This window comes from Pleurodeles waltl, chromosome 12 (assembly GCF_031143425.1).
Source record: "Pleurodeles waltl isolate 20211129_DDA chromosome 12, aPleWal1.hap1.20221129, whole genome shotgun sequence".
Lineage (NCBI taxonomy): Eukaryota > Metazoa > Chordata > Amphibia > Caudata > Salamandridae > Pleurodeles > Pleurodeles waltl.
Window position 1 is genome coordinate 238289862 of NC_090451.1, and position 23335 is coordinate 238313196.

A 23335-nucleotide genomic window follows, 5' to 3' on the forward strand; every position below is an offset into this window, starting at 1 on the left:
CTCTTTTTTGCTTTCTCCTGATAAACTTAGTTTTTGAACTACGTAAAAATGCATCATATGGTGACAGAATTGGTTTTTTTCTTGCATGTAGATTTTTACTGCAGAAACCTAGTATCAATAATTTCACTCTTGCCATTTCTAAAGAAATGTTCACAATTTGCTGCCCTGAGAGTTTTTTCATGTATTCTTTTAACTGGTCTTTTAACCATAGGATGCCCGTGCAGAATTTGCAGTTACACTTTACTAGACTTGTAAATTAACTGCAGGGTACAGAGACCTGGCATTCTGAAGGTAATGCTTAGATACCACATGCCATATGTAGACCATAATTACACCGTAAAGGGTGAGGTGAGATGGGGTACATGGCTAGTGGCGATCTTGATGGGGTAAAGGAGCGCGGGAGAACAAAACTGATGGGTAGCCACACATAGTGGACTTTAAAAAAAATAATACTCAAAAGCATTTTTAGTTTTCATAAGCTAGTGAATTCAACAAAATTCTTGTAGCGCAAATCTTTCACTTCATTCTTCCTCAATCCATGTTTTTCTTTTTCTGACAGATGAGAAAACCCCAGCCAATGGTGATGGGGACAGTTCTTCAGATGCCTTTTTACTGTGCCTACGGATGGCCTTAGAGGAAAGCCACACCAAGAGTGGTCTCTGGAACATTGGCGGTCAGCATGAAACCTGTCCACGAGAGAAACCAGGAATGCCTTCCTCCGAAAAAACGGGAACTTCCACAAAGCACAGAGGAGACTCCCAGTGCTGCCAGCATCTCAGGAAATGAAACACCACAGAGCAGTGCTGCAGAATGGCCCAGAGGGGTACTGGTGGCCGCAGGGCAGAGCCATATGGGATTGAGATATGGTGATGGGGGTGAGGCGCTTACTAGTGTGACTGTGGATCAGTATGGCAATGTCTACAGAGTTGCTGTACCTGCAGGCAACTTGGCATCTTCTGCTCTGCACCCTGTGGTAAATATGAGTCCCCTTTCTCATCCTTTCACTGTAGGTGCTCCTGTGTTACAGCACCCAGGAATTTCTTATTCCCCAATCCAGTATGCTCCTCTCTCACATACCTCAGTACAGTTTATAGGCTCTTACGCAGTTCCCTATGCAATGCCTCCTGGCTTTTTGCCCAGTTCTTTGGTGTCCCCTCCTGGCACGCTGGCACCCACACACATCCCCCATTATGTGCCATATAATTCCATTCTCTCTGATGTAGCCACCCCTCCCCCACAAACTTCACATGCTCACACCTTCAGTAAAGCTCCCTCTGTCCACCATGCTGCTGCTTCTGCTAGCCATCCGCCCCCTCATGCCAATCCTCTGCCTATGACAGTGGCCCAAGGTAGAGTGCCTGTTTACTACCACACCAACTCCCGGATTCCTGCTACATACACTTTGCATGAGTCATCCGAATCCGGCCCTGGCTCACCCCCTGGGAGCGCAAAGGACCGATCTCCGTTAGGTGTTAACCCTGCCAATGGAGGGCAGAGGGAGCAGATAATTAACCAGGGAAGGAGGACAAGCCACGCCATTGACATACAGAGCCAAGGCACAGATGACTGTACAGCTGGAGCTGCAGCAGAAAACATTGTAAATTTACAGATTTTTCAGGGTTACCAAACTAGGCCAGAGGTCGCTTTCACTGCACATCGAGGAACTCCAGACACAGACCTGGAGGTTCAGCGAGTTGTAGGTGGTTTGGCTTCCCAAGACTACCACACCCTGCTGACTCAGAAAAAGGAAGCCTCCAGCCCTTTAAATCTTTCCCAACACGTCACTGAACACCAGGAGGAGCGAAGGGGCTTGCCAGCACACCATGCACAAAGAAACCCCCCAGAACTTGTTGTGGAAAGAGGCCAGCTGAAACATTTGTATACCTCATCCTTCGATCAAACTTCACAGGCCCAGTTACAGAGAGCCATGGTGATTGCTAATGGGGAAACTCTCCTGGTGCCACTTGGAGCAGGACAAGGTCCGGTTTCCTCTGCAACCGAACTTACAAAGGGTGTTTTGGAAGCAAGGAAACCAGATATACCAGCAACAGAGAATCTTCCGACAAAAGTGCTGACCTTTCCAGCAGTAGGAGATTCCACCACTCCTGTACAACCTGTTCTTGTCCAACCTCCGACCCCTTCTCCTCTGCCTTCTCACTTCATGAAGGGGGCAATAATTCAGCTAGCTACTGGAGAGTTGAAACGTGTAGAAGAGCTACAGACTCAGGACTTTATTAGAAGTGCAGAGGTGAGTGGAGGGCTGAAGATTGACTCCAGCACAGTGGTTGACATTCAGGAGAGTCAGTGGCCAGGGTTTGTGACATTGCACTTCATGGTGGGTGAGCAGCAGAGTAAAGTCACCCTGGATGTGCCGCCCGAACACCCTTTTTTTGTCTATGGTCAGGGATGGTCCTCCTGTAATCCTGGGCAAACAACTCACCTTTTTGCACTACCCTGTCACAGGTTGCAGGTGGGTGATGTTTGCATATCCATCAGCTTACAAAACCTGAGTGAGGGTGCTGTCTCGCCATCTGAGTGCCCTCAACTGGGCCAAATTCCACCAAAGGAGAGAACCGTGCAACACACAAAAGAGCAGGCCCCTTCAGTGGAAAGGACCTGCGAAAGGAAAGGTTACACATGCAAAGATACCACAGTCTATTCCTCCAATAACAATGCTTCAAGCCCTGCAACTGACAGTCCACAGTGGTCAGGACCAACTCCTGGATTCCAAAGATATGATGTGCAGGCTGAGAGCCCTCGACCCTCACCTGCCCGTCCCTCTTTCATTCCACAGGAGGTGAAGCTCTCCATTGAAGGGCGCTCAAATGCAGGAAAATGAAAATCCCTTCAGTGGAGAGCATTGCACATTGAAATAACAAGAAGGAAGTAGAGTTCCATTTGCAAAAACGGCTGTGGATATTCAGCCCGTTTTCTTAGGATGCAGCTGGAATCGACTTGTGGTATCACTTGAGATGGGGATTGTAAGGGACTTGGCTTGATTGATACTCAGTATGTGCTGCATCTCTGAAGTGGCCCTCTGATTGTCAGCTGCTGGAATGACAAACTTGAAATATTTGGTCCTTCAGGGTGGCATAGACTTCCCATCTGGGAGACAATAGATGTGGCGAGTGAGAGTATCCAGTGTGGCAGCTGATAGGTGAAGAGGGCAAACTTGATATGGAAAGAGACTGGTCCCCTGTGTGAAATTAGACATGGAAAGCAGACTGCCTCCATTTTGGCATAAGACTCTGGGCTGGAGGCTCCCATGCAGAAGCTAGATAAGCTGCCACAGTAATGGTAATCCATTTAAATGACAGGTGGCTTTTGACTAGTATTGAATATGAGAGGCAGGCCATCCGAGAGTTCCACTGGGGTTTGTGCTGATTCATGCATATCACTTGAGATGGGTAGCAATAGTGCCAAGGAAATTCACTAGAGAAGTGGTGTAAGGGCCCTGTCATGCAATAGAAAGCTCTCTGGATGCAGTCTAGAGTCTAGTTGGGTTGTTACCGTCCCATTGCTGCAGTAGAGCTGCAATGTAAAGGGCCAATGGCAGCAGTAGAGCTGGGGTGTGAAGGGCTCATGGCTGCAGTAAACCTTGGGTGTGAAAGAGCCGTGACTGCAGTAGAGTTGGGATGTGAAGGGCCCATGGCTGCAGTAAAGCTTGGGTGTAAATGGCCCATGGCCGCAGTCGAGATGGGGTGTGAAGGGCCCAACACTTCAGTGGAGCTGGGTGAGAAGGGCCTAAGGCTGCAGTAGGACTGATTGAGAAAGGGCCATGATTACAGTAGAGATGGGGTGTGAAGGGACTAAAGCTGCAGTAAAGGAGGTATGTGAAAGGCATATAGCTGCTTTAGAGTTGGGGTGTAAATTGCCTGGAGATGGAGTGGAGGCGAGAGGTGAAGGGTCCAAGGCTGCCTTAGAGGTGGGCTGTGAAGGGCTTAGAGATGCATTATCAGTGAGAGATTTAGCAACTCAGGCAAGCAATACAGGGATGTGAAGTTGGGACACATTGAGCTCTGGATTTAGAAGAGATGAGGTGTGATGGGCCGAGAGATTCAGTAGATACTGGTTCTGAGGGTTTGGTGATGCTGTGGAGAACAGATTTGAAGAACTTGATGAATGTAGTTGGGTTTTGATTCCAAGGACCCTGGAATAAAGTTAAGGTGGGTATGAAGAGTACAGCTTTGCAGTAGAGATGGTATGTAAAGAAGGCATATAAAGAGCCAGAAATGCCATAAGGCTTTGTGTGATGGATGACTTATAGGGTGCGTTAAAGACAGTTTTGAAGCCTTGGAGCACTCCAATGGTGGCACCTGAAAGGCTCTTCCGATGCATTAGAAATGGTGTCTGAGTCGCCATGAGATATGGTCGATGAGGGATTGTGAACATTCCTGGTATGTTCAGTGGATAGACAAGGCTATGTGGATGCAGTGATGATGTGGTGTGAAGTGAACTGGGGGTACAGTGGGAATGGGGTGCCAGAAAGTGCAGTGTTTCAGTCAGTTTGGCACAACCTACTAGAGGCTACAAGAGACAGTGAAGCAGACGAAGAGGGAGTGTGTCTGGTGCAAAAATGTGACTGCATAGATGATTTTTTTCAAACATTTTTTAATGTTTTTATTGTACATTTGTACATACGTCTGTGGCTTACGATTTCATAATATGTACATCATTCATACAGAACATCTGTTAATAATTATATTCTTGACCCATCGTTTGTGCCACATTGCAAATAAGTTAAATTAACAACTTTCCTAAGTGTGTCTGAATCGTGGGAGACCTGGTCGGGTTTCTTTGTCCTTGGGAGATGTTGGGAGGTGTGTATTGTGTCTCCATGCAGGGGGAGTAATGGACTTCTGAATCCGAGTTGGGCTAGTTAGGGTAGTTACTCTTGTGTTGAGTTTACTCATGGTTCAGGGTTGTTTTCGCTCCCTCTCCTGTGTTAGTTGTGATAGTCTTGTTCCCCCCGTGTCTGTAAAACTGGCCACCACTTTGTGCCACAAATCTACCACTGGTTTTCTGCACAGCCCTCTATAATTGTCCACTGTCAAAGATATCTCCTCTGTGCCTGACCAGTTCAAAACCTTTTTTCTTCCACCGACTATATTGTGGGCCATCTGGTGACTTCCAGTGTGCCAAGAAGTTTTTCATAAGGTAGCATCAGTTTAGGCATTAGTTGTCTCTAGCTGCAATAGAGGTGATCTTTGGCACGATGAATGCCAAGGGCATATTGTGACTATGTAAAGAGAGGATATCATCTAAACACATTAGTCCAGAAGTGATGAAAAGGGTGCCAACCCACCCCCTTAGGTTTAAATTGAAGTTAACCACTACTCACCCAGAGGAGAATAAGGTTACTGACTATTCTCATTCAAAAGAAAAGCCGTTCATAAGAAAAGACAGGTCATGTAATTGGTTGTTTCTTTAGTGAAGGACTGTACTTGTTTGATCTTTGGGTTGTTTGATTTAGTAATTCCTTTGTGTAGAACTATATAATTGCTAGTTGACTTTATACCACTCTTCTCTGGTCCTTTGAACTTTCTTCTTAACCAGATCTCTAGCTTTATGAATTCTCTTTGGGGTATCAGAACTACTAGAAGAAAATCCATCTTCGTTTGTAGGGCAGCTGCTGGCACAAGCGTGTATGCCCTTCCCTAAAGTTCTCAGAAGAATTTAAAAAAGGAGCTCTACATCCCTGGGTTTGGAAAATGAAATTTGAGCATGGAGGGCTGGATCACAAGAGGAGCGAAGATTGCAATGAGTGCTACAAATTCTAATGCTGAAGTATTTTGTATAGTTAAGCTAATATATACAGTCTGTCTTATGATATATTGGTAGAGGTAACCACTTGTCCTCACATCTATGCACTTACAAGGACATTTAGGTCGTGGGAGTATTTAGGGTGCATGTTTCTGAGTTTGCAAACTCCTGACTGCCCAAACTCTGACTGGTAACTGCCTTCGGGTTTTGAGCACGGCCCAACAACTACACTGCTTTTTCAGATGCACCATATTAGTGTTAGCTGCCCGTAGAGATTGAAAGTCTCTTGACTATCCTTGTACTCCTGTGAAATAGGTTTTGGCAATACTCAACTGCCTTCCCTGGCTACCATAACAACTCTGAGGTGAAAGTACCCCAAACCATTACAGTTTTTATAAAGATGCATTTAATTACGAAAATAAAATGTATCCCTACCTAAATATTGCTTTGGAAAGCTTTTATCCAAACCTCAGGTGGTAATCCATTGCAAAGAAAAGTAGTCTGTTGGAGAGAAGATGCCATTTACCACTTCACTCCTACGGTTTCACTTAAGTCTGTATGTTTGTACACTAAAAGCTGGTCTCTCCCACTGATCAACAGTCTTCCTGGTGTGGCACAGAACCTAGGAGCGATTTTAGAAGGGATTCTACTAATGTTGGCATGGAGCTGAACATATCAATATAATCACCTTTGTAGCACCTGTGTATGTAATATGATGTTTCACTCTACAAAAAGACATTCATACTGGGCTATACATTCACATCAGTGCCATCGTTTGGATGCACATCTTACCACAATAAGGCATGACTCTAGTATATGTCCATTCTAGATTATTAGAACTTGCTTCATTCCAGTGCCACCTAGTTAGCTATACCCTCCTCCATGGTATCTCCCAGGTAGCACGTTGCCACGTGTCCAGAAGGTTGGGTTGTATGTTCAATAGACTGTACACCCTTGTTTATGTTGATCCTAAGTTTTCGAGTGACCCATAGACTATTAATATTTACAGCTGTCTTATTTCCGCTAAAGTAAATGTTTCATGAGCAAGGTATCTGCCCCAGATGCATGCCCTTAGAATTAGACCCTAGTGAAGATGTTGGGAATTCTCAGCATGCTGAACCTTAACACTCTTGATTTGCAATGAGGATGTGTCACCCCCTAATTATCTTTGGAAGGAGGGGGCAATTGGCAGGGTTTTCAAGGGGTTTCTCAAGATGTCTCTTTTGCTTCAGCGCATTCCCATCTGGATGACTAGCCCTTCTCCCCTTTTGTTGCTATATTTTTCCAAGTTAATGAATATAGCAACATGCAGGTTTAATGTGATACTGCAGGCCTTTATAAGGCTTGGTCCTCCCAGTGCAGTGGAATTATGGACCAAGTCGACTCAGTCTCTTTGACTCCAGCTCCTCTTAGGTAGTTTCCACTTGTGTATTCCTTAAATAAGACATCTCCAGTATTTCTTCAAGGTTGCCCTTCTGGGAAATGTTTGTATCAACAAGGTTTCCATCAAATCTGGGCACATCCATTGCGCTGATGGGTAATGTTGACTATATGGTGTCCTCGGAAAGGAGTGCTCTTCTGGAGGCATTTTGTTGTCTCCCACTAAAGTCAGCTACATCGTAAGTGGGTTAGATCAGAGCAGGTGAAATGGTATGGAGGATTGTATAATCGAAATCGGGTAAAGTCTCTCTTTTCGAAGTCCAAGCAATTTCATCTCCGCAGAGCAGATGAGCTGCAGCTATAGCAGGTATGGTGGTCAGGCAGAAGTCTCATTGGGCTGTTCTTTCTAAAGGAATTCGTCATTGAGTATACAAGGGTGTCGACCTGAGGCTTAGTTTCATATAAATAGGGAGTTCAACTCAACCCAATTTAATATTCATTGAGGATGTCAATCTGCGACTTACATTAAATGGTGTTTAGTACAGAATCAGAGTTTACTCTCAAAAAGTCCATGTTAAATTTATGCTCGCAATAAAAAAAATCTGTGTTCAATTTGCAACCACTTTTGGTGAGCAGACGTTTAGTACTTTTGGCTGTTTATGCTTTGTACACAGAAGACAGGAAACCTCATGGAGTGCCCAATGGGCAGTCTTATTAATGGATTAAAAATCCCGATGACTGAGGCAACGCTGAAGAAATCAGGATTGTGGGCTCCAGCTGCATCCATTTTCCCCAGCTATTGGATTCATTGCTTCCAACTGGCTAAGATGGACGTGGCACCTTGATTTGCTTTTACTGCATGCTGCTTTACCCACCTAACTGCTCTGCTGATAGGACCTCCTGTCCTTGAACAGTAAAGTATTTTCCACTACAGTCTAAGCTCTCTAAGGTTGACAGCCTTGCTCCCAGAGGACTTTCAGATCTTTCAAAAGTATGTTTAAAAATGTTGAAGGACTCTAGGGTTCCTTACACTAGGATTACAATCCTCTTTCATGCCAGGAGGAAGCAGTTCTACATGGTTGTTACACAGAGCCAATTTGAACATCTAATATGGTTCAATTTATAGCAGGGTATGCTTTAGTAAGGTGGAGTAATCCATGATTTTATAGAAGGCTGCGTCCTAGTAGACCTAGTGAAATATTTTGGAAACTGATGATTAACCTTTTGAACCAGTGTGTGGCGTATTTAATAGCTGTCACTTCTGACACAGGTTGAGTGAAGCTGTGGCACTGTTGGTGGGTGAACCATGTACAGTATTTCTCCAGGACAAGGTGGCACAGTTCTTCCTTCTTATCTTAGGTTGTTTTGTATTTCCACCTTAACCCAATTACAAGTGTTTGCTAGCTTTTTTCCTCCATGACCCTGAAACTCTAGAGGAGGGAACATTCCATACGCTAGATGAAAGATGAGTATTGAATTACTGCATGGAGAGCAATAAATATGAGAAGGTCCAGAAAGCTTTTGGCCTTCAGTGCCCAAATGATGGAGATCTGACAAAAACGGTGGACATTGAAATGCATTGTGAAATGTATCCAGCTTTTGTCAGAAAAAAACAAAACTTATACTTCCTGAGCTGTATTGAGCTCTTTCTACAGGACACGGGGCAGCAACAAGTGCTGGTTTTCAAAATATCCCTCTAATTATGATTCCCGAGGTGGCCACTTAAAGATCAAGCCACACATTTATGCCCATTGCTTGAATTCAGATGCTGTAGTAGTTGCTCAGGAAGGTCAGGCAGCATATGAAGGACATTATTGCTTTATCATACTTTAGAGTGCCCACCACACACGAAAGGCACTGATGTAAAATGTGGAGACAATTTCTGGTTTGATAAGGAAAGTTAATTAACCTTTAGTAAAACATTCATAACCAGTACACCCGTACCACCATCATTGGAGGTTTGGCTGCATATATGAATCCAGAAAAAAGCAAGGTACAAAAATTGCTGGAGGCTGACCTGTCTTCCTCAAAGTAGTCTCTACTCATTGTAAACATTTTTAAAAGCCTTGAAATCTATTTCTTGATTTCCACTGTTCTTATGTATTTTGTCTGTAGCTTTATATTTTAAATGTGAAACATAGAAATATAATTATTAAACAAAGAAGGAAATGTTGCTACTTTCAGGTTCAGGTTGACAGCACATAATAATTCGAAGGTTAAGAATCCGAGAAGAATCTTTCTTTGGAGAATTATTGTTGCAGTGAAATGTCCCTGTAGAGCCCTTGATGCAAACCCAACTGTTTTGGGCTTTGTAGATATAAAGACGAACTGGAAGATGTCAGTATGGGATAATTATGATCCACCACAGTTGTTTTGTTCAGTACTCAAGAAACCTGGTGTTCATGTTGTGATCAAGGTTGTAATTTACAGCACTTGTGCCCAGATTAGATATCCGCTCAAACTATGTTTTAGTTTTCATATAAACTACACACATTCCTCAGATTTAATTGTCAGTCAGTATGCTAGGATTGTGATAAAGGGAACTAAGAGACTTTATACTTTGGTTGAGTGTTTGTGCTGGTTGGGACTGCATTTGAGGGAACGAGTTGCATGCGGATAAGGGTGATCAGAGAATGGCGTAAAAACATTTATCTCAGAGTAGCTGCTTTATTAAAAATTCAGCATCGGTACCATCTGTAAGATGTGCCTTGGGGGTTGGAGGTAATGTTAATAAGACATGCCTGAAGTAAAATAAAGGTAATTTTGCCATACATACATCTAAGAAGTGAACAATCCAATGAGGTTTGAGAGATGCAAAGTAATTCCATGTGATCGTAAAACCAATACTCGCAACCCATTCCTCAAAAAGAGTGGAAAATCTGTAAGGTGCATTTTAATTTCATTATATGTAGCCTTGGGCACTAATCTGCTTCCTCCAAAATGTTACCTAGAAGAGCATAAATCCAGTGTTATAAGGTCAACCATGTTTTTGTAGGGTAATATTTAATAAAGGACACATTCCACTGGAATGCCAAAGTGAGCTTTGCTAGACCGCTGTGGGCATAGCCATCCCTATGGAATCCAACAACCGCCTCACCTCTTTTCCCGTGGCCAAAGGGTACACTTTACTCCCTGCAGTAAAATCTCTGTCTATAGTACCGAATTTAGACACCTTATTTCTTAGGTAGAAACAGGTCTCTGCAGCACCAGAGTGGGCCAATCTTGCTCCCAGTTACTGTGGTAAGAACTCCTTGTCCCATCTTATGAAAACATTGCATTTCCTCCTTTGGCTAGAGCACTTTTATGAATTTTGACTCTTTCCAATGCTGCTGTTTTTACATATTAGTCTGCTAGGGAATAGCTCATACATTTGTGGTGGGGGCAGTGGCTGCTGTATTTTGTATCTACAGATGCTCTAGTTGAGCTTGAGTGCACATACAGGGTACCAACAGTGCACCACCAGTATGGGCCAAGCAATATGAAAGTTCTGTGACAGGAGCTCCCACATGATGAGTCGTACATTTTCTGTTTATTATACTTGATATGTAAAGGATCTACTAACATATAGTTACTACTGCATTTCAAGAAAGCCTTAGAACTAGTTTGCCGTTCTCTCCAATTTGCTCATTATCCTACCTGATCTGTAACAAAGCATTAATATGACAATAATGTTTTTTTTTGCTGTTCTTTTTGTAACCGTTTAAATAAATCAATTCCTATTGCACCTGTGTACCTCTGGTGAAATCCTTCAAGGTATTTTACCATTTAAAGCCTCTGTCTTTCAAAACTGTATTTTCTTGTTGGTACTTTCCTCTATAATAAACATTTGTTTTTTACCTACTCTGTGAATTAAAGTTTTTTTTAATGCTTGAAGTAATTTGTGATTATGTATGGGGGCTGTGAAATCGAAGTCCAATCTTCTAAGCAGTATCTATGCCCCATTATCTGCAATCTGCTAATAGTGTTTGCTTAAAGCTTCTTCCTGCGTGCATCTGTGGTAGGTACACAAGGTCAAAGCTGAATTCAATGCCATATTGCAGGTTTTTGTTTTTTAATAAAGATCTATTTAGTCAGATTTTTTATTAAGACATAACTGAAACATGTTTACAAAACAAACAAGTAAGAATATGGAAAGAAAAACACAATACAGCATTGTTAACCTCACATCCACCCACCTGGCCAGATCAATCGAATTGTTTTTGTTTTTTTTAATAACTTTTTTTTAAATTGGTTTTGCATGCAATTCATACTGTAACATTACAGTGCGAGAGTTGTGAGATCAACCATACAGTTCCCTCTGTGAAGAAAGGCCTAAGCAGTTACAGGCAAGCAACATAACACGTGTCAGGATTGGCAACATATTATACCACGTAGTGTTAACTTAGTAAATAAACCCAGTCTAATTACTCAGTGTACAAGAGTTCTGAGATAAACACAGCTGGTTGTCTCATTACCCCCGTATACATGATGGTCATACAGGTCAGTACTGGTTTCAGATTCCGAGGTATCATCATTAAAGCGCTCCAGCTGTTGTTCCCAGGCCATCAAGTCTGCTGCAGCCCTATCATCCATATGAGCCAAACGCATACGTTGTTCCTCTGCCACTCCCCTCTCCAGAAGATCCCGAAGTCAATGATCAACCAAAGGCCTCCTGGAGCTCATCCATCCTATGGCCACCCTATGTTTAACCAGCACATGGGCCAGCTGTGCAAGTTTTTGTGGAATCTTCCACTCTTTGGGCTTAGCCTTGACTCCACTGGCTTGTCTATCGGGGGTGGAGACTATCTCCAGCCCAGTATCCTCCACAATTCTGGGGACCACAACTCTACAAAACTGCTGCACCCCCTCACATGTAGATGGAAGAAGGAGGCAACTTCCTTACTGCAGAGTCTGCACCCAGCCCCCCTAGTGGGATCGATCATGTTCAAATAGCATGGTGTCACATAGATATGGTGCACAAAGTGTGAGAGCTTGAATCTATTATTACATGAGGCAGTACGAAACAAGTGCTACTGCCTTGGCCCAGTCAGTATCTGATACCGGATACTCCAGTTCCCGCTCCCAAGCTCGATGTGCTGCATAGGGTTTCTTAGTCATGTAATGTAGAGTAATGTAATATAATCAGGTGCCTCCCCTCTTCCCAAAGAATCAGTCCTCCCAATACCTCAGATGCCCGTGGGGCAGCTGGGAAAGCACACCATTCCACCCGCACAGACCAATCGAAATTAGAATCATACATCACCATGTCCCTTGTTGTGTTCCCTCACAGGCGCCCTCTGGCATCTCACAGTGCACACAAAACCTCGTCAGTAGCCCTGAGTGCTGATCGCACGTTGCCAGAATAGTTTCACCATGTATAACAAATCTTAATATGTTTGGGAGGACAACCACTTAATGTGTAAGCTGACTCTTCGGCTACAGCACAATAGTCCATGCTTCTTAACCATTCTTGAATTGGTGGAACTTTAAGGGACCTCCATTGAAGGGCAATATCCTTGTTGACCACCCCTAAGCCATATCGAACCAGCAAGCCTGCACACTTTGTACCAACCCAGTCCTGCACTAAATTGAAAAATCAAGTTTTGTGTCCTGGTCAAAATAAGCATTATGCTGATAAAAGGGCTTTGTTTGTTTTAAGCTGAAAAACATGAGCAGCAGTAAATCGCTTTGTAATGGGCCATCACTAACTTGTTTTGTCCAAGCTTGGGAGTATGTGTCAAAAGGCAACGGACTCCAAATACCCTTCAAAACCCCCATTGCACCTCTTCAAATAACCACACTGTGGATACTTTTACATGTTAGTAAGGCCAGCCTGACCAGAATAGAAAGATTAGAATTGTGTAGCTGATTTCTTTTTTAAAACAGATTCAGAACTTAGCTGCAATGTTTAAATAAGTTCAGACTTATCTAAACATTGCCAATTTAGTGGGATGGTTGTGAAAAATTCAGGGGGGGGCGATTTATTTGTTCGCTAGCAGGGGTTCGCCATTAAGTTTGAAGACCACTGAATGGCTTAATTGGAAATAACTGGAGCTGTGATCTACAGAGTTTAGGTTTCCATAACAACTGCTCAAAGGAGAACATATGGTTTGACACCCGCACATCCCCGATTTTTAGATATTCCAGTCCTATCCCAAGCATGATAACTTCCTAGCTGAGACAACCCCCAAGCCAGGTCCCCGATAAAGATGTGTTTCCGACGTCTGGTGAGTGTATCAACAGATTCAATGTAATTCTCCTGCCAACACTCGAAAGTAGGGGCAGTATCGCCTGAGGAAGTTTGCCCCTGTATAGCATTGACAGTAGTGTGCGTCCAAGATCACCATTTCTAGGGTCACCATTTTCAGTCCGATGGCCGAGTCATCCTGGTCCCCAAACTGCCAATCGTTGAAAGGGAGGAGCTGGGCAGCTATTAATGCAATGTCATATCAAATATCTGCAGCCCACCATCATAATGTGAGTGTATACATTTCTTATAACAACCGTAGGGGCTCACTCTCCCACAAGACGTTGGTCAGTGAGGAGTGCAATGCTGAGAAGACCTTTGGAGGAGATTGTATAGGTAATTTGGAGTATAAAATGGGGGGGGGGGGAATCAGTACCATTTTAAACAATGGGCTCCCCCCATTATGTTCTGGATGAGTTTACTCCGTATGGCCATCTGTGTGTTAACTTTTTTTGAACAGTGACAGTGTATTAAGATTCTAGAATGTATGCTGGTATTGGGAGATCTGCATACCTAAGTATTTGAAGTGAGTTGTGGTGAGCGGTATTGTGGGGACCCCTGGGATCTTTGCTTCTGTCCCATCCTCAACTGATAATATACTCAACTTATCCCAGTTGACCCTAAGACTAGAGCCCTTCCCTTGTATCTCCAGCATCTTTATCAGACATGGAATGGAATGGTATTCTAGGCATACAATAGTACATTGTCTGCATACCAGGAAATTTGATTTTACAGGCCTGTCTCCCTCTGGATACCCCACACTCTGCCAGTGGTTCCATAACTAAGGCGAGCAAGAGAGATGACAGAGCAGCCATAACTGTGGGCCATGGGGGACAGTAGAGCGCTTTATCACAAGTGTGAAAATATAGCCCTAATTCATCTTTTCATGGAGAAAAGGCCACTCAATTGAGGCGAAGGCCTAGAACTCTAAAATCACCAGTACAGTTGGTTCTCTGATGCAAAGTGCTTCTTGCAGGTGCTGCAGGCAGTGCCCTGTACCCCTCACTGGCAAAAAGCCATTTTGATTTCGGTTCACCAATGAGTAGATTACATTAGCCAGCCTAATTGCCCTGGCTATCAATTTAATCCGTACATTATTAATATCATCGACGGCAAGAGGCACATTCTAAGGCTCATCAGACTTGGGTATCGCTGCAGTTGAGTTCCTGCAGAGATCGTGGGGTAGCCTGTTGACCTGCAAGACTTCAATGAACACAGCTAGTACGAGGAATGAGTTGTGAGGAGTTCTTGTTTTTAATCAACTCAAGAGGGAACCCCCAGAGGCCCAGCAGTTTAATCGCAGGCATCCCAGAATGGCCTTGCCCATTTCTGCCGCTGTAATCTGGTAATTTTGTCATCTGCAGAGCAACTTGGCACCACTACGGTCCCCTATAATAGGATGTTTCCTCAAGCAGCCCCGGCGGGCCTACGGCTTATACATCTTCATAAAAGTTTGCAAGCACATTACAGTTTCTAGCAAGTCATGGAGAGTACCCCCTGCTGGATCCATATTATTATAATATAATTTGTGATTTCTATGTGGGCAAGTAAATGTATTAATTTTCTCGTCATTTCCCCATGGTCATATAAGTTATGTTGGAAAGCAGTACAAGCTGCCTGGCTGCATTGGTCAACCAGTGCTTCAGATCTCAGCTAACTGCCTCCAACTGATGAGAAGCTTCTTTTGCTGGGGAACTCAGACATTGGATTTCTAACTAGGAAATTTGGTCTTGAAGGGAGGCATTTTCCCTTTCTCTCTCTTCTTCAACCCACTAAGTGTGATATTATTCTCCCCATATAACTTCCTTCAGTGCTTCCCATAGGGTAAACGTTTAAGACATCAATTTCAAGGTAAAATCATAACTGCCCCCATTTAAATTTGTTGCTTAAACTGTTAACGTTCCAGGAGACTCCCTTCTAATTCAAAATCCTTAGCTGTCATGGCAGAAGGAATGCAAGTCTACCAGGTCTGCTCTTAGTGATGTGTGCTGTAGCGAAAGAAAAACAGTCCACTCCTGTAGGAAACTGCCACTGTTCCCACACACGTTTTACCTAGTGTTGATGCCAACTTTGATTGAAAGTGTGCTGGGTGGGACCCTGCTAACAAGGCCCCAGCACCAGTGGTCTTTCCCAAAAACTGTACCTTTGTTTTTACAACCCTGGCACACAGCTAAGTCCCTTGTAAAAGGTGACCAAGGGCCCTGTTGCCAGGGAAGGTCTCTAAGGGCTGCAGCATGTATTATGCCACCCTAGAGGACCCCTCTCCCAGCAAATGTACACTGCCTTGCAGCCTGTGTGTGCTGGTGTGGAGAAAATGACAAAGTCTACATGGCACTCCTCCCAGGGTACCATGCCTTCCAACCACTGCCTATGACATAGGTAAGTCACCCCTCTAGCAGGCTTTACAGCCCTAAGGCAGAGTGCATTAAACCACAGGTTTAGGTGCATGATCAATATGCTCCTACAGTGTCTAAGTCAATTCTGAGACATTGTAAGTGCAGTGTGGCCATATTGAGTATATGGTCTGGGATAGTGCCATTACGAACTCCACAGCTCCATAATGGCTTCACTGAATACTGGGAAGTTTGGATGCCAGTGTGGGGTGTATTGCAAAATGCACACAGAGGGCATCTTAGAGATGCCCCCTGTATGTTAGGACAACTGCTAGTGCAGGACTGACCAGTCTGTGCCAGCCTGCCACTTTCAGACGAGTTTCTGACCACATGGGAAGAGTGCCTTTGTGCACTTTGTGGTCAGAAACAAGGCCTGTCCAGGGTGGAGGTGCTTCACACCTTCCCACCATCCCCCCCCCCCCCGAACTGTAACATCTGGTGGTGAGCCTCAAAGGCTCAAGCCTCTGTTTACAGTGCCCCAGGGCACTTTAGCTAGTGGAGCTGCCCGCCACCTGGACAAAGCCCCAATTTTGTCAGCAAGTCTGGTGGAAAAATTAGGGAAAACGGAGGAGTGACCACCCCTGCCAGGACCACCCCCAAGGTGTCCAGAGCTGAGGTGACCCCCTCCCTGCAGAATCATCCATCTTGGGTTGGAGGACAGGGACCAATATGATTAGGTTTGTTCCTCTCCCCAAAGGGAGTGGGCACAAGGAGGGTGTAGCCACTGTCAGGGACAGTAGCCATTGGCTACTGCCCTCTGACCCCTAACATGCCCCTAAATATAGGATTTAAGGGCCTCCCTGAACCCAGCTCACCAGATTCATGGTGACCTGACTAGAAGGAGGACTGCTTAGCTGAAACCCCCAGCAGAGAAGGAAGACAACTGCTTTGTTCCCAGCCCTAGCGGACTGCCTCCTGCTTCAAAGAACCTGCAAAAGACCAGCAACCTCTGCCCAACTCCAGAGGACTGCCTTGCACCCAAAAGGACCAAGGACTCCTGAGGATAGCAGCTCAGTGTAAGTACAACCAAGGACTCCCACCTCACTCCGGATGCTGAGTCCTGACCCATGTGCACCAGACACCCACAGCCCATGTCCAGGAGGTCCACCCAGCAAGAGAGGGTCCCCAAGTGATTGCGAGCAAGTGCCCACCTTGGGTTGACCCAAGGACTCCCTGACTGCAGAGCTCTGGACAAATATATGCAATGCCTAAAGACACCCTGCACCCACAGCCCCCAGGCTTTGGAGAAACTGACATCCAGTCCAGCTACTTTCAGCAGGGGGCCCTCCTCCCTGTCCGACCGGTGGTGTGCCCGAGACACCCCCCTGGACCTCGCCTGCAGCCTCTGAGTGACCCCTGGGGTCTCCTTATACACCAGCATTGGAAACCTGATGTCCTGTTTGCACCCTGGACCTGGCCACCTCTGTGCTGCTGACTGAGTGTGTCTGGTGCTTACTTGTGGCCCCTCCAGTGCTCCTTCAAACTCCCCTGGTCTGCCCTCCGAGCCGTGGGTACTTGCCTGCAGGCAGGCATGATTCCGAGTACCCCGTCTCCATAGGAGCCCACATTAAAATTACTCATCTTTGACCTCTGCACCCGGCTGGCCCAGTGTTGCTGGTGGTGGGTGTTTGGGGTTAACTTGAACCCCAACCGGTGGACTTCCTAAAACCTGGAGACTGAAACTGTAAGTGTTGTACTTACCTGTAAAACGACCTAACATTTCTTCCCCCCAGGAACTATTTCTGAAAATTGCAGTGTTCATGTTTAAAACAGATTATTGCCAGTAAGGTAGGGGGATGTGTGTGTGTGTGTGTGTGTGTTTTTCTTGACTGAGCCAAGATATACACACTGAAAGGAGTCGAAAAGATTCTCTGGAATGCACTTCTTAATCTGAAGAAGACATTTATTATAGCTTTTTGCCAGGTTTGTGAAGGAAGGTTTGAGTAGTAAAAAGTGTACTTCCAAAATGTGCAATAACAACGTGAGACTATGTATAAAAAGTCTTCAATCTATAAACAGCAAATATATACATGCAAGTATACAAACATGTATATATTCATATGCAATGCAAAGCAAATAATTAATAAAAATTCAGCACCACAGGTCCTGTCAAATGCTTCATCTTTCTCATGCCAGCAAGTCGATGACCCTGTTCAACTGCGGGAAAAAGATATCCACCCTCACGGGAAAATGTCAGGCATTTGACATCCAATCCTGACCGAGGTCTCGGAAATTATTGCTACTGAGCAGGGCCATCTTCTTATTCCTCAAACAACCATGGAGGGAACCCTCTAGAAGGCCCCCTCCTCTCCAATGGAAATAGTAAAAAATGCTGACTAGTTTGGGTAAACCTTGAAAGGAATGCATGCGTCTAGAGCTGGCCATCGTCCCAAGGCATGCCTCTCAAAGTCAAACCGTTCTCTTGCCTATGATAAACACTACCTTGTTACAGCCTTATCGTACTAACTGCTCATGTCCTACATGTGTTGTACCAGCCCTGGCTCTTCGGTGAGAAGAAAAACACGTAGAAGTAGAAAAACACATTGCATAACACGTTTGCACGGACAAATACTTTAACGTGGAGGCAAAGCTAAGCTGAATACAAAATGAAGTCTGTAACCAGTGACCACTAAAGTGACAATAGGCAGCTAAGCCAGGTGCAAAGCTTTGTGACACATCAGTGGTCAATACTCAAATGACATTACACGGCTCGACCACACTAGCACAAAAGAGAGCATTTGTATTATCTACTTTAGCCTCTGTTAAAGCTCTAGAGAACCCCTGGACTCTGTGCACACTATATCTCACTTTGATATAGTATATACAGAGCCAGCTTCCTACAACTCCCAACACACACCCTCTTCCCCTTTAAAGTATCTGCAGCCCATATAATGAAGTAGAAACAAGAAAAAGAAGAAAAGCTAACAATTGGCTTGGGAGTACCAGTCTAAGGCGGTCATTCCGACCCTGGCGGTCATGGACCGCCAGGGCCGGGGACCGCGGGAGCACCGCCAACATGCTGGCGGTGCTCCCAAGGGCATTCTGACCGCGGCGGTACAGCCGCGGTCAGAAACGGAAAACCGGCGGTGTACCGCCGGTTTTCCGCTGCCCTGGGGAATCCTCCATGGGGATTCCGACCCCCATACCGCCATCCTGTTCCTGGCGGTTTCGGTCGCCAGGAACAGGATGGCGGTATGGGGTGTCGTGGGGCCCCCGTAACAGGGCCCCACCAAGATTTTCAGTGTCTGCCATGCAGACACTGAAAATCGCGACGGGTGCAACTGCACCCGTCGCACCCCTTCCACTCCGCCGGCTCCATTCGGAGCCGGCATCCTTGTGGAAGGGTGTTTCCCGCTGGGCTGGCGGGCGGCCTCCTGGCGGTCGCCCGCCAGCCCAGCGGGAAACCCAGAATACCCGCGGCGGTCTTGTGACCGCGCAGCGGTATTCTGGCGGCTCCCGCCGGCCCCGCGGATACCGCGGCCGGCGGGAGTCAGAATGACCCCCTAAGTCTTGCAGCACCCAACCCCTCCAAGAAATTAATGTTACTACTGAAGCAATGCAGTATCTCACAAGTCATTTGTATACAGACCCTAGGGTAGACTGTAAAACAAATGAGATCTACCAGTATAAAGCTACCTTGTTCCAAACACCTTCCCCAATTCAAATTTGCTGTGAAACAAGTAAAAAGTATACAGGTTTACTCAACTGAAAGATGCAGGTCATTGTCTTAGCTAGACCCTGTGGCTGAAGTTTCTCCACCTGTCTCAGTTTTATGTTTTATGTTTCCTGGAGCCCTATTGTTTCTTATTCGTGTGGGGTGGTTTTACTCCCTTGGAGCACTGTAATCTTTATGGTCTTGTAGCCCTTCGGCTAGCTGACTCCATCTACCCTATGCAGAGACTTTTGCAGCTCAACCCAGTCCTAAGCTGATTCCAGGCTTTTGAAAACAAAGGATCTCACCTTATGCCGAACCTTCAACTTGTCAGGGCATAGCAACATATATTGAATTTGCATGCCCTACATTTTTGTGGGAAGACTGGAGGCAGCCAATGCCCTTGACACAACACCAATGCTCTTGTCCATTGATTGTCCCCCTCCTCACCCCACCCCGCTCATTGTCTCATGAACTGAAGGATCTGTGTTGGTACGCTTTCTTCAGTGCGTGACCCAGTTCTGTTGCCTTTAGTTGGGTCCCATGAATGTGTGCCGCTCAGCTGCTGCCAGCATTTTAGAGCAGGCAGTGGGCGAACAAAACAAAAAAATAGTCCAGAGAATGTATTTTCCCGTCTGACTTGTTTTTTTGAAGCAGAGGCAATATGCCTGAATCGTCCCTATTGGAAATGGTCACGGACAGTCATTTCATTTTTGGCTTTAATAACATAGCACAAACAAAAAGGGAGTTATAAACTGCCAAAAATAGAATGTGGAGGCCTGACACATGCTTAGATCTCTCGCTCCAAGAATTAAGACTAAGGCCCTCATTACAACCCTGGCGGTCGGTGATAAAGCGACGGTAATACTGCCAACAGGCTGGTGGTAAATACCGCCAAATTATGACAATGGTGGAAACAGCTCAGTCAGTCAGCCACTTTACCACACTGACCGCCAGGGCGGAATCAACAGGCACCACGGCGGTAGCCGCCAACAGCCAGGTGGAAGACAATGTTCTGCCCACTGTATTAAGACCCACCAATCTGCCACCTTTTCCGGGGCGGTACCAACGGCATCAAAAGCCTGGCGGAAACACTGCACAGAAGAGAAACGACTCACCTGTGGAGACTCAGGGAAGAACCACACCGCCATGGAGCCCGAACTGCATATATTTCCAATGCTGTTCTACGTCCTGCTCCACCACGAACACCAATGACGGCGAAGACGACCACGGTGAGTACAGCCACCTAGCAACCAGGGGAGGGAGGAAGGAAGGAAAAAAGAGAGTGACACGGAACACGCAACACCAACACCATACACACAAGCAGATGCAGTAATAAAACATATACACTCCGTACCCCTCAGGAATAATGCAAGGACAACATGAATAGATTAAAGTGAGTCTAATAAGATAAATATAGTAGTAATACGTGCATCCAATCTAAAAGTATATACAATCAAGGGACACTGTCTTGTGGCCCTGTGGCCCACGAACATTGAGGATTGGGCAGAGTCCAAGGCCCCGCTTGACTCCTGCAACAACACGGAGAGAACACTGCAGGGACATCAGTTCGAAAACAGGCATGCATCTCAGGGGGACAGGGAAGGGGGGGGGCACCTCAGCCGGCAGATGGAACAACACCACTGGTCTTGGAGGGGGCAACATGCCCTGTGCGCTGTCGTGGGGAGTGCAAGGCCACAGTCTCTCAAGTGGGTGACTTGCCCACTGCTTGGTCCTGGGGAGTGCAAGGCCACAGTCTCTCAAGTAGGTGACTTGCTCACTGGCTCTGGAGGGGACAACATGCCCTGTGCTTGTTCCTGGGAAGTACAACTCCACAGTCTCTCAAGTGGGCGACTTGCCCACTGCTTGGTCCTGGGGAGTGCAAGGCCACAGTCTCTCAAGTGGGTGACTTGCCCACTGGCTCTGGAGGGGGCAACATGCCCTGTGCTTGGTCCTGGGAAATACAACTCCACAGTCTCTCAAGTGGGCGACTTGCCCACTGCTTGGTCCTGGGGAGTGCAAGGCCACAGTCTCTCAAGTGGGGTGACTTGCCCACATGCTCTGGAGGGGGCATCGTGCCCTGTGATCTTCATCCCGGATAAAATTGGGTGAGTGGATGGCTTCTCCACTGGTTCTGGAAGGGACATCGTGCCCTGTGATCTGCATCCCGGAGAGGATTGGGTGAATGGATGACTTCTCCACTGGTTTTGGAGGGGGCATCGTGCCCTGTGATCGGCATCCCGTACAGGATTTGGTGAGTGGATGGCTTCTCCACTGGTTCTGGAGGGGGCATCGTGCCCTGTGATGCAGGTCTTGGGGAGTGCAAGGTCACAGTCTCTCCACTGGGTGTCATACCCTCAGGATTTGCAGGGGCAGGCCGCACACACAATGGCCCATGGATGCAGGACTACACACTATCAGCCGGCGGTGACGGCTGCTCAGTGGTGGTGATGCTGTTGTTGCTGCCAGTGGTGGGGGAAGCTCTAGCCCATCCCCTGCAGCCTCGGACGTCTGCCCACAGGTGCTGGTGCTGGTGGAGCTGGTGGTGCTAATGCTGGTGGTGAGGGGAAGCTCCAGCCCATCCCCTGCGGCCCCGGATGGCTGACCACTGGTGCTGCTGCTGCTGGTGGAGCTGGTGCTGCTGCTGGTGGTGGGGGGGAAGCTCCAGCCCATCCCCTGAGCTTGGGATGCCTGACCACTGGTGGTGCTGCTGCTGCTGCTGGTGGTGGAGGGGGGAAGCTCCAGCCCATCCCCTGCAGCCTCGGACGGCTGCCCACTGGTGGTGCTGCTGGATGGTGGTTGGGTGAAGCGCCAGCCCATCCCATGCAGCCTCGGACGGCTGACTACTGCTGGTGGTGGTGGTTCTGCTGGTGGAGCTGGTGGTAGTTGTGGGGGGAAGCTCTTGCCCATCCCCTGCAGCTTTGGACGGCTGCACCACCATGGTTGGTGGTGGGGGCTCCGACTGAGTCCCAGCACCAGGCCCCTTGTCCTTTCTGCCTGTTGGTGCAGGCCCCTTGCCCTTTCTGCCTGCTGGTGCAGGCCCTTGCCCTTTCCGGCAGCAGCTGGGGGATGGCTCCTTGCTCTTCTTGCCAGCAGCTGAGGGTGGCTTCTTGGTCCTCTTGGCCCTCTTGGCAGCAGCTGGGGGTGGATCCTTGGTCCTCTTGGTAGCAGCTGGGGGTGACTTCTTGGTCCTCTTGGCAGCAGCTGGGGGTGGCTTTTTGGTCCTCTTGGCAGCAGCTGGGGGTGGCTTTTTGGTCCTCTTGGCAGCAGCTGGGGGTGGCTCCTTGGTCCTCTTGGCAGCAGCTGGGGGTGGCCCCTTTGTCCTCCTGGCAGCAGCTGGGGGTGGCTCCTTTGTCCTCCTGGCAGCAGCTGGGGGTGGCTCCTTTGTCCTCCTGGCAGCAGCTGGGGGTGGCTCCTTTGTTCACTTGGCAGCAGCTGGGGATGGCTCCTTGGTCCTCTTGGCAGCAGCTGGGGCTGGCACCTGAACCTTCCTGGCAGCACTTGGGGTAGGCACCCTTTCAGTGTGGCTACCTGGTGCCCGGGATCCTTTCCCACCAGGAGTTGCTGTGGACACTACTGGGCCCGTGGACTGGGTGGCTGAGGTGCTTGCCTAGGTTTTAGTCACCCTGGCCAGATGTGAAGGACGGGGGGAGGGGTAGGGAAGAGGTCAATGGTGGAGAAGAAAAGCTTCTTGGGGACATTGGGACGGGAAGAGGGAGTGGGTTTAGGAGTGGAGGAAGAGGGGGTGGTTGTAGGAGGTGTCTGCTGTGTTTGGGTGCATGGGCTGGATGCTGTTGTGAGGTGGATGACTGTTGGGTGTCTGAGTGCTTGCGTTTGTGTACTTTGGGAGGGGGGCACAGACACAGTTGGAGAGGACACAGGGGACATGTGCATGGATGTTGGGGTGGTGACTGCCAGTGA

General features: G+C 47.0%; 1 protein-coding gene across 4 annotated transcripts in view; it reads left to right on the plus strand.

Moving 5' to 3' along the window:
* Positions 1-10983, plus strand: part of ATXN1L (ataxin 1 like) — a 72349-nt gene extending 61366 nt beyond the window's left edge. For all 4 annotated transcript variants that reach the window (XM_069216914.1, XM_069216915.1, XM_069216913.1 and 1 more), the window contains one exon: positions 560-10983. In XM_069216914.1, coding sequence (XP_069073015.1) covers positions 680-2839 — 2160 coding nt within the window. In that variant the 5' untranslated portion in view covers positions 560-679 and the 3' untranslated portion in view covers positions 2840-10983. The remainder of the gene's footprint in view (positions 1-559) is intronic.
* Positions 10984-23335: the final 12352 nt, after the last annotated feature.